General features: G+C 35.4%; 1 protein-coding gene across 2 annotated transcripts in view; it reads right to left on the minus strand.

Annotated features, from left to right (window-relative positions):
- Positions 1–449: 449 nt before the first annotated feature.
- Positions 450–12352, minus strand: part of LOC121384314 (polycystic kidney disease protein 1-like 2) — a 43907-nt gene continuing 32004 nt past the window's right edge. For both annotated transcript variants that reach the window (XM_041514647.1, XM_041514646.1), the window contains exons 23-29: positions 11984–12214; positions 10372–10652; positions 8565–9116; positions 7550–7809; positions 5904–6220; positions 4952–5096; positions 450–2505 (exon numbers count right to left, since the gene is read on the minus strand). In XM_041514647.1, coding sequence (XP_041370581.1) covers positions 1313–2505; positions 4952–5096; positions 5904–6220; positions 7550–7809; positions 8565–9116; positions 10372–10652; positions 11984–12214 — 2979 coding nt within the window. In that variant the 3' untranslated portion in view covers positions 450–1312. The remainder of the gene's footprint in view (positions 2506–4951; positions 5097–5903; positions 6221–7549; positions 7810–8564; positions 9117–10371; positions 10653–11983; positions 12215–12352) is intronic.

A 12352-nucleotide genomic window follows, 5' to 3' on the forward strand; every position in this document is an offset into this window, starting at 1 on the left:
AGATCAGGACAGGACTTTAATATAAATTTTAAGAAAAGTATATATATTAAAAATGGTATCTTACAATGCAAAACAAAACTAGTGCAGACCCAATGCCTACCAGCATCAAGACTCGTGGCTTAACCACTACACCACTGAAGCTGGTATACAACTATCTTAAGAGACGTCTTTCCATACTCCCTCAGTCAGCTTTGAACAACATCAACACTTCAGTTGCCAGAGTGAATGAATAAATTAATGTTTAAGACATCCCAGCACAGAAAAACATCGGCCATTGGGTGCCAAACAAGAAGGTTATGAAAAAACACATTGGTGGTTAGGTAATGAGATTTTCACAATAGTCTAAAATGACGGCCCCCATTCAGAATACATGCAAAGCATCAGCTGAAACCAAATATGTAAAAATGTTGGACAGCGAAAAAAGAAAAAAAGAAACACTGAACACATGATTAAAAATCTGGAAAACTTTTATCTCTCAGTTGCTTACAGGAGAGTTGCACAAACAATTTTTATACTTGGTGGGTTAGTAAAATTATTTATGAAACAATAAAACAAAATAAACACACACACACATGCACACAATGGCATAATATATAGAAATAATTAGATTTATTCTGATATGTATTTGTCTCGCAAACCTTAACGTAATAATTTTTTGGAACATATATCGTGAAGAACATAATCTTAAACAAAATATAAAAAACAATGCCCAATTTGTCTTAATTTATTGCTGATTAACAAAAAAATTAATTAGTTTTGATCTGGAAATTATTTCTAATCAATTTATTTCAAAATCAAAACTGAAAAGCAATCAGCTATAAAAATTGTAACATGTATATCAGTTTGTATATAGTTTACTCATTGCTTTGCAGTTTGTGAAATAAATCTGTTTCACGCAATATATCACATGTTGACACAAAGTATATGTAGTTAACAGAAAAATATAATAAAATGAGCTCTATGCCCTTAGTCTATAAAGTAACTATGATAGATCAACTGAATATGTGTATTTATAATAATGCGAGGCCACCTAACACTTTTCTCAACTTCAGGGGATTGAACTTTGTATTTAGAACCGTCACTAAGACATCAGAGAAAGGGATATTAACCTTCAAATTTATATTTTAAATATCTACCCTGGGTCAGGCCATTGGTCATACCAGAGACTGGACCCAGGGTGGACAAGCATGAACCTAATGGATGTGGGCATCGAAAAATGTTTGGATTTGAATTTTAAATATCCATTTTCACTGAACAACAATTATGTGTTCAAATTTTGTAGATTTTTGTTTTCTTTCTGTTTATCTAATATTTATTGTAAATTGAACTTTTTCAATGTGTGTTTAAACAGGTTGACCTCTTTACGGAATTTCTTTGTGTGTGACTTTATGTCATGCAATGCCTCCATTAAAAGTATGAGAAAAAAATACTCCAACACAAATTGAAATGTCACTGCAAAGAGAAAGAAAAATACAGGACCAAGAACAGAGTTGGCTTCTTTAAGACCATAATAATCAGACTTTCCTATCATAAAAAGAAGCATTGATGTGACTGTGGTATATAAATTTCTATACCCTCTAAGTATAGTGCCAAAGACAAGAACACCAAACAACGCATATGCAAAGGTAAATACAAATAGATAAAAAGAATACACAACAAGCTTTCGTCTTGCTAACTGAATAGTTTGTATAAGCATAGATATTCGCCAATTCAAATGAAGGAGTATGCCTAACTTGATGATTATAAACAGATTTAAAGTTGCCATGACATGTGTAATTAACGAATCAAGAAAAGCAGCTGTATTAAAACTAACAAACTTTTCATAATTAGAGTCTCGGAAAGCATCCATTAAGTGAGCACAGACAAGAAATCGATAAATAGAGAGTCCAACAAAAGAATATCCTAACACCAAGATGGTAATTTCAACAAAGCTCCAAGAGTTACGAAAGTACTGGTAACAGGTCAACTTGCAACACTTCTTGATTTCCAAATATGTAAATAGCAGCAGATATAAAACGAAGACAATCTGACAAGCAGCAACAAATTTCTCAAAATCACTTTGATAGTAATAAAAGTCTGCTGTGTAGATTTGATGGTCGGTGATCACGAAACCAGTATTGGAAATTTCAAACATCAGTATCACCATGGAAAACGTCTGGACATTTGGGTTGAAGAGGGTGAATTCCACAAACACTGCACGTGTGTATTCATCAATCCATGCTTTTTGTTGTATATCATCTAAACACTCGCGTGCCAGACTGACATTTCTTGGTAGCTGAACAACATATCCTCCACCAGGATAGATAGCAAGCTTTCCCATAGTTAGTAGAGTATCTAATTGTCTGGCAGGCTGGTATGACCACATGGAGCTTCCGTTGACAGTGGTTTCACTTTTCCAGTTTTCATTGTAAGTTCTAGTTTCTTCAGAACTATAACTAAAGGGTTCAGTACAGCTCTGAAATGCTTTCTGTCTCTGCTTCGTTTCAAAGATATTGATGCAAGTGTCTGAAGAAGAAACAAACCATTCACTTTAGAATTTAGCAAATCTTTATCAGTCACAACATTAATGTAATATTTATAAATCTTTTTTAAATGATATTTGTATTTAGAAAAAAATAACATTAACACTTAAAATAAGAGATGCACACCATTTATTTGTCACATATTTTATAAGCTGCATGGACCACTCAATGTCAACTGCAAAATAAATATAGTCTACCCCATGGAACTTGATTTCAAAAGTCCTACAAACTATAATAATACAAATATATTATTGACAAAAGGTATTCAGGGCTTAATTACACTAGAAAGTAAGAAGAGTTAAATTTTATACCCTAAAATCTTGAAAATTAATGGATATATTTTTATAATTTTTAGATAGATTATAGTAAAAGAACTGCTGTTTAATATTTGTCACGGTACATGAAATGCAGTGTCCAATTTCAACAAGATTTTAAACCAATAACCACTTAGTAGGGACACTTATCATCTGTTTTGTTTTTATTGCATACCTTCAAATTATTTTCTGGTAGAAAGTCTGGCATTAACAGAATGTTGCAGTTAAGGTTAGTATAATAAATGATTAGATATTGCCTGAACTTCACTGAATATTTTAAAGAAAGTATTTAATGGAATATTTACAAAAAGAGTGTAATTATATTACATCCGAATATATCGTCATAGCTGAATGGAAGAATACATGATCTGTATATTCTTTGTACAGGCTTTCCAAATGCCCTGTATTTTAAAGAATCGGAGACATTTTATAATTTTACTGGCCTCAATTCACAATCCTTTTTGATGTAAAAGTTTCATCCTCCATATTCCTCACATGTAAGGCCCAAATGTTTCTGAATTTCAACCTGTAGTTTTAGTTTTACAGCTCAATGAGTCTAATTTTAATTTGGGTGGGTGGGGAGTAGGGACATGGCAAGTGTTAATGTCTTCAGTTTAATTACAGAAATTAGGGCACCATGGCACATTGGAGGGATACCAAGACAAACTTTTCCTTCAAAAGAGGGACACCAAGGAATTTTATTTTTGTCAAGTTTTCTCTATCAAAAATGATTTCACCCTGGTGATTTGAGCTCTAGCCATTGCAGTGTGCTGGATATTCGTGTTTTATCCCGCAATCACTGTATACATTGGCAAGATATGATGACTAGATAAATCTCTATATTTTCGGTCACTGAACAAAAATATAGGTCACGTGACAAGCCCGTCTCAACCCAAGTATTTCAGACTAGATTTTCAATAAACATACTCTTTAAACAATTTGTTTAAGTACAATAATGCAAGTAACTTTTAGTTTTGCGATAACAATACAAAACTTGTATATTTATTTATGAATTAGAGTTTAGAAATGCTTTTTGAATGTTGCAGCATGTAGCTAGCGTCTTACAAAGAAAGACGTCATGTATCTTGTATGATGTCTTACGGCAAATGCCTTGCTAGGTTGATGATACTCGATTTGCATACACAAAAAAGGAATAAATAATGATTTTTCGACTATTCTGGTAGGATTGCAGGATAAAAGAAATAACTGGTTACTGTCTTAAGATATCAGCTTTACCCTGCTCAGGTCGAATGGTAAATGTAGCTCAGTAGAGCCTCGCTGCATTTTCCATTCTAACCTTCGCAGGATAAAGTGAATATCTTAAGACAGTAACAAGTTATTCCCTATATCAATGACAACTTTACTACATGTATTTCTTACATTTATGAGAGTGGGATGTAGCCAAGTGGTGAAAGTGCTTGCTAGATGCACGGTTGGTCTAGTATCAATCTCCATCGATGGGTCAATTGAGCTATTTCTCGTTCTAGTCAGTGCACTGCTATATTAAAGGCCTTGGTATGTACTATCCTGTCTACATATAAAAGATCACTTGTTACTAATGAAAAAATGTAGCAGGTTTCCTCTCTAAGACTATATGTCAAAATTAGCAAATGTTTGACATCCAATAGCTGATGATTAATGAATCAATGTGGTGTCGTTAAACAAAACACACTGTAACTTTCTTACATTTACAACCTGGAATATACGTGAAGGTCTCAGTAACAAACCAGGTAGTGCACCACGTCCAACTTTCTTACATTTACAACCTGGAATAACGTGAAGGTCTCAGTAACAAACCAGGTAGTGCACCACGTCCAATTTTCTTACATTTACAACCTGGAATAACGTGAAGGTCTCAGTAACAAACCAGGTAGTGCACCACGTCCAACTTTCTTACATTTACAACCTGGAATAACGTGAAGGTCTCAGTAACAAACCAGGTAGTGCACCACGTCCAACTTTCAGAACCACATCACTCGCCACTATTGCTGTGGTAAAATTCAAACACTGTGCTTTCATTTGTTGGCAATTAATAATTGGCTCCATAAGCAAATTCTTACCCAAACTGTTAATATGCATCAGTGTACTGTCAGCAGCTATATTTAGCAATGTTACCTTGTTTGTATACTCGTATTTGTCGCAGCATTGCTCTGCCCACAAGGTATGCTACAGAATTAGAGATAGAATGATTTGGCCCCGGCGTCATATTTGATAGAAAAGTTACATTCATGTACTCCCACATGGATTTCCAGTCTGCAACCTGCAGCAGTAATAAACAGAAACATACACTTTAAGCATCATCACATCATCACAAGTACCTGCCAAAACTGTTCTTTCACATTTCCACAATGTTTCTCCTTTAAAAATAATCTGCAAACCTTATAGCTACATGTATAGCTATATATTATAAGCGACAAAAGAAATACAAGGGACCAAATAATAATAAAATGTTTTGTTTTAAAAGGTGATGTGAAACAGACAAGATCTCTGAAATTTTGATATTCTGTCATTTCATTGTTTTAAGCTAACAGACATTTAAAAACAAATTAGTCTGTTTTAATTACTGATGGCATATAACTGTAAATAAAATGTGTTGAGTGTGTCTTTAAATAAAACATTTCCTTCTTCTGTTTTAATTAATATCACGTGATAATTTACACTATGGGGATTATGTTTAGGGTATTTGTATTTATTTGCTTTCATTTTTTGTATCTCATTTGACATGCAATCATCTTCAAATATATATATATTTGAAGATGAATGCACTGAAGATGATTGCATGTCAACTATCTGCAAATGATAGACAACTAATTCAAGTCTGCAAGTCTAACATAACAAAAATAAATTAACATGCACTGAGGTGAACATCCAAAGATGATGGCAAGTCCATTTTTCGTTGATTCAGAAGTTTTAATTTATGAGAAACTGAGGTCAATGTGTGAACGTAACATAGAGATAAATGCATAAACTTATGACCTCAGCACTACCAGACAAGTAACATTTACATCTCGCCTTACGGCGTCTTTGGGAAGACAATTAAGGGCCAGAAATATAAATCCGATCTCACCTGATGAAAGGGAACATCATGGTCACCATATGATGCACCGATAAAGACATCGTGAATGCTCTTGGTCACGTGATATGACTTATTCACATCGCTGTGGCCCAGCAGTGCCAGCAAGGCGACAGCAACAAACGTAAGGTACATGATGATTTGCAACAGAACCTCCCACGTCATCTGGTTGAGCACGATTCGTTTATGAAGTCTCTGAAGGATGCTCTCTGGTAATGGTGGCACGTAGGGTCCCAACACTTCTGTAGGTTCGTCCTGGGGTGCGACTTCTCTTTCAAGTGATTCCTGATCCAAGTACTCCTCATTTTTATCTAGGTAATGAAAACAATTAAATCAGGCACTTGTATAAAAAGAACTCTGCACTTACCAACATAGAGGAAGCTAATGTACATATGTACACTTCAGTTTTAATTTGTTAACAATTTTGCATCAATATGTTGTCTTATACCCTTTAATTTATCAAACACCTTTAAGTAATAATATACATAACTTGTATATTGTATGACTCATATTTTGTTTCAGCCAATTTCAAAGTTAAAATATATTGTGTGTGTCTGGTGTGTATTTTATTTAAATTCAATGATTTAGCATTGGAAATACCTGTTTTAACAAATAATGAGAAGTTCACCTGCCGAATTATTGATATTTAGTCTTAGAGGTATTCTGTAGGCTAATTTTTTACAGCATTTAACGTGTTTAGCCTGTGTGTTACAAAAATCAAACTACAGTTGTAAACTTCAAAGTAAAAAAAGTAAAGTTTGTTTTATTTAACGACGCCACTAGAGCACATTGATTTTTTTTTATCTTATCATCGCCTATTGGACGTCAAACATATGGTCATTCTGACACTGTTTTTTAGAGGAAACCCGCTGTCACCACATATGTTACTCTTTTATGACAGGCAGCAAGGGATCTTTTATTTGCACTTCCCACAGGCAGGATAGCACAAACCATGGCTTTTGTTGAACCAGTTATGGATCACTGGTCGGTGCAAGTGGTTTACACCTACCCAGAGCTTTGCGGAGCACTTACTCAGGGTTTGGAGTTGGTATCTGGATTAAAAATCCCATGCCTCGACTGGGATCCAAACCCAGTACCTACCAGCCTGTAGACCGATGGCCTAACCACGACGCCACCGAGGCCGGTTAAACTTCAAAGATACACATAATATACACTAATTATTAACTGTCAAGATTTTTGTGACAACTGTTGATCAAACCGTGGCAACAAGTATATATGTTCCCAGTCAAACAGCATTAGTAATTAATGCTCTTGTGAGTAAAATTGTAAATAAAATTTAAATTACATGTCATTATTCAGATTTCTGGGATTCAAATGAGCTTTAAAACGTTATAAACACCAAGCCTCTAGGTGAAATACTAGCAGAAATTTATACAGCTTATTGAGGTTATGCTAATTAAGCAAAAGTTCATTAAGCAACATTTTTTTAAAGTAATTAGGCAAAATGGGTGTGATTTGAGTTCTATGTATATATGAATAATTTAACAATCATCTGACAAAATATGAAGACAATTAGTGGCTATATGAAGTAAAACAATTTCTTGAACTGATATGGAATGACCCGATAGTACAAAAAGCCCCAATTTAAAGGTTGAGGTGAGCCTAGGTAACAACTGTACCCAATAAGGATGTCTTGGCTATTCCACTTTCATATTTCACTCTCTGGTTAAACAACACTGTTTGCAGAAAAGCCCAGATAAAGACTAATACAGGTTGTATGACCAGTGCACTCTGGAAGAATGACATGAAGAATGAAACCAGCCAGGCTATACTCTTGTTGAAGCCGTATTTGAGGCCATACAGCATCACAAAGTAGGAGCAGATGATGGAAGTCCCAATCGCTATAAAATATGCAAAGTAGACAAAGTACCATGGCAACCTACAAAGAAAAACAACAATGAGACAAAAACAGAGAGATAACAAATTGGTATGTCAATTTGTGTGAAATACAGTATTTGACCAGAAATCAGCCCATGTCTTTGAATAAGCCCCACTACTTTTTGATGGCATTTAAGAAATTAGGTACATAACACTGCTAAAATGGATTTTATTCACTGTTTTAGCATTTCATCAAATGATTTCATATCATGCAGTCAGACTTCAATTTAATAAGTTACAAGTTCAACCTTTATTGAAGAGCATTTATCAGGTGGGACGTACTGATCAAATGCTATATTTTTTAGGACAGGACTTGGAAATCGTGCCAGTTTACAAAGAAGCCAGTTTAGACAGAGTCCACTGTACATACACATATTTTTGAAAATAGTTTCACACACAATGACATAGGTTTGGTGAAAACATAAAATATGAAAACAGATCATCTTACAAGTATAGCTATACATGCAAGTACCTACTCAGGAAGTACAAAAACATCTTATAAACAACTACATGTACTTTCTGCTTAACTTTCTTCCGAACCTTCAATATAATTATAAATGAAATTACCTGTATATATTAAACACATATAATAAAAAATATTTTTGGCGATTTAGCTGTAATTTATGAACAATTACATTTCTTTTCCTTTGCCATCAGCTGCCTGAAATTACCTGTATATATTAAACAGACAACATTCGTACAACAGTAAATATTTGACAATTTAGCTGTAATTATAATGAACAATTAATTTGTCACCTGCAACAAGACCATTTCTTTTCCTTTGCCAGCATCTGCCTGATTTTGTTGGAAGTGACATCAATCCCTTCTAGTTTTGTTGCTGCCATTGGTCTTGGTTCCACTGACATGAACAGCAAGACGATCCCCATGCTGACAGGAACGACCATGACAGCACTCTGTATTCCTATCACTAAGTTGACCAGCGAGAATTGGAATGGTCCGAAATCGATCTGGACCTCGCGGTCATCCCGTGGAATGCCGTGATACATGATGTTGGCCAGCATGATGAGCACCACGAGACAGAGGGCACACGTGAGACGCTGTTTACGCGTGAACAGATTGGCCGGCATCTTGACGAAGATGCTCAGTAACAAGTGCTCATTGCGCACACCCTGGCTCATCGTCTGAGAAAAATGGTACAAATGCCTGTTGGAAAATGTTTCTCCTTCTATGGCAGGTATGTCTGCGTGAATCAGTTTGTATTCTCTACAGATTCTGAGCCACTTGTCATAGAGGCAATGCCATGTCTGCTTTGTTTGCACGTCCTTAATAACAACTTCTTTTAGGTACCTGCCAGAGAGCAAATTAGAGAAGGAAGGAAGGAAATGGTTTATTTAACGACACACTTAAAACATTTCTTATTTACAGTTATATGGTGTCGAAGACAATCACCACTTTTAGAAGTACAAGCCAGTTAATAGAATACCATCAGTGCTCAACCCATCAGGTAGTTCGTACTAACCATTCAGTCAACAAGGTGTAAATGTAACTAGGGACTTTGGTTTTGGTTTGAGTGTTGTGGTGTAGTCGACCCTTCTGAGTCTGACCCAATAAGCTTCTACTGTACATTGCTATATGTACTTGTCCACATGCAGGACCACTGTCAAATTTCTCAGACTTCCACATTGAAGTCTATAGGTTTACAGTCAAGGGATTAAACAAATCTGAACGACAAAACCGTTATGCATGGTCATAACCGTATCTCTGCACAATGCATTGTTGAATTGGAATTTGGTAAAATAGTGGTTGATTACATGAATCTCTATCTAGTGCCTCGTCAATAGGACAGCCATCCCCAAGGAGATCCTTTACTGGACCATACATCCTTTGTTTTGTTTAACGACACCACTAGATCACATTGAATTATTGATCATCGGCTATTGGATGTCAAACATTTGGTAATTTTGATAGTAGCAAGGGATCTTCTATATGCACCATCCTACAGACAGGACAGCACATACTATGGCCTTTGGTATACCAGTCGTGGTGCACTAGCTGGAATAAGAAATAGCCCAATGGGCACACTGACGGGGATCGATCCCAAACCAACCACGGATCAAGCGAGCGCTTTACCACTGAACTCCATCCCAGCCCCCTCCAAGACTAGTTTACTAAATTAAAACTAGCATAGGACACAGCTCACTGGAATACATAGAGCTGTGAAAACATGCACTCAATACAGTGATAATATCAGGTGTTTGCAAAAAAAAAACTCATAAAGAAGAAAGAAAATACATTTTATCAAATTGAAAAAAAGAAGACTATGTACTATTTTTTTTTTTTATGAAAAATATTATATTTAGTACACAGTAGAGTTTTAGTAGATTTTCAATTGTACAATGTGTAAAGTTTTTTACATTAAATTTTACATTGTAAAACAAGACATATATCAAAGTGAAAATTATACCATCAACAGATATTGTAATAATTAAACTGGCATCACTTTAACTGAATGCTATTTTGGATATAAAGTGTAGTATAGCTACAGGTCATTTTAAGAGAATAATATAAAGTATAAAAACAGCCATATTAATTAATTAAGTACCATGATGGGTTGTTTCCACTGTTATCATGCCAAATGACAACAGATTTGATCTTGCCAAGGCAATCCCTGGTTTTGAGCAGAAACCAATTCTCTGCCCCTGATGTGAAGAGATGGCGCTCACGGTCGTACAGAGCATGTGGTGAGGAGTCCCCGTCTGAACCACAGAGGTACATGAACACTCTCGACGTTGTGCCAGCATGCAGCCACCAGCTGGTCACCACACAGATCAGATACATGTAATGGTCCTTCAGCCTGTTGTCTGCCAGCACCACCACACCAGTCTGTGACAATCAAATAAAGTATCTATCATCACACTAACATGTCACGACAGTGCAATGGTTTCCACCACACCAGTCTGTGACAATCAAATAAAGTATCTATCATCACACTAACATGTCACGACAGTGCAATGGTTTCCACCACACCAGTCTGTGACAATCAAATAAAGTATCTATCATCACACTAACATGTCACGACAGTGCAATGGTTTCCACAACACCAGTCTGTGACAATCAAATGGTATCTGGTCACGACAGTGCAATGGTTTCCAAACACCAGTCTGTGACAATCAAATAAAGTATCTATCATCACACTAACATGTCACAACAGTGCAATGGTTTTCATAAAAACAATGGCTGGACTTGGATTAAGCAGGCATACAAGCATTGAAAATTCACATCACCAATTTCTTTTAGCATACATGTGTATCATCATGACCATATAAATAATGTTTTAAATTTAATGTGAAATGAAAAAAACAGGGTGAATTAAAACTAAATTTATACAATTTAAGCAATTGGCAATGAAACCAATAATGTTACAGTAACATTGTTAATTAAAATGAATGTTCATATTTCTAGTGATTATGATTATAGGGAAAAGTCATGATATACGATATCAGCTGTCTTCATATTTAACCATACTGACTTCTGTAGCAGTCTCTACATAATTATGCCATTTTTATTTTTAATGGAAATAATCATATTGATGTACTTACCTTTGTTCGACACCTAATAGCTGATCTCTAATTTTGTGCTGGGGTGTCGTTAAACATTCATTCATACATTCATTCATTCATTTAAAAGCAGTCTCAATTACTATATTAAAATAACCCCCATCTTCAGATTTGCTCTGAAAAGTATGACCATTTATGTTAGAAATTAACATGTCCATCTTTGAAGCACATGATAATGAGACTGCATGAAGAAAGGACATATCCATGCAGATCGATATGGATATGTGGTTGAAAGATTCACTTCATGTTATATCAGAAAGTACAATCATGCCATTTAAAAATGAGTGAATGGATGAATAAATAAATGAATATTCCAGTCAGAATATATCAGTAATGGGTGTCAAACATTACATATCACATCAGAAATCTGAATAGAGATATATATATAAACTACACACCCACACACAAAACATTTAATATACACTGTGTTGACTCCTGTCCCATACAAATACAAGCAGGCACACAGACAGACACATACACACAGACAGACACATACACACAGATGCACGTACATGTCAACACACATCCACTTACAAAACACGCACACGTGCACAACCATCATAGATGGTACACACTCAAAAAAATATTATAACACACCTTTTGGGAATCTTTATAATCTACTTTGTGTGCCCAAGATAATAATTGCAAGTACATAATCCAAACACAAATCATGAGGGAGATGACTAATGGGTTGTCGAAAAAGGTCAGGAACAGGGGCACATCCTTAATAGGATGCACAGGGTTGGGTGCGACAAACACACCTCCGGAAAACCCTGTCAGATGGTCACACTGACAGTGTAAACTCAGCAGAGTGGTTACGGGTCCAACCTATTTGAAACAAAATAGGACTCATTAACAACTTAACAAATATTAATAGATTAATAGGCCCTACACTGCAGGCTTTTATCTCTAAAATGTGACTTGACGCTCATGGCTTTGACTTTGGGAATTTTATCATTGTTTTAT

This window comes from Gigantopelta aegis, chromosome 10 (genome assembly GCF_016097555.1).
Source record: "Gigantopelta aegis isolate Gae_Host chromosome 10, Gae_host_genome, whole genome shotgun sequence".
In the NCBI taxonomy this organism is placed as follows: Eukaryota; Metazoa; Mollusca; class Gastropoda; order Neomphalida; family Peltospiridae; genus Gigantopelta; species Gigantopelta aegis.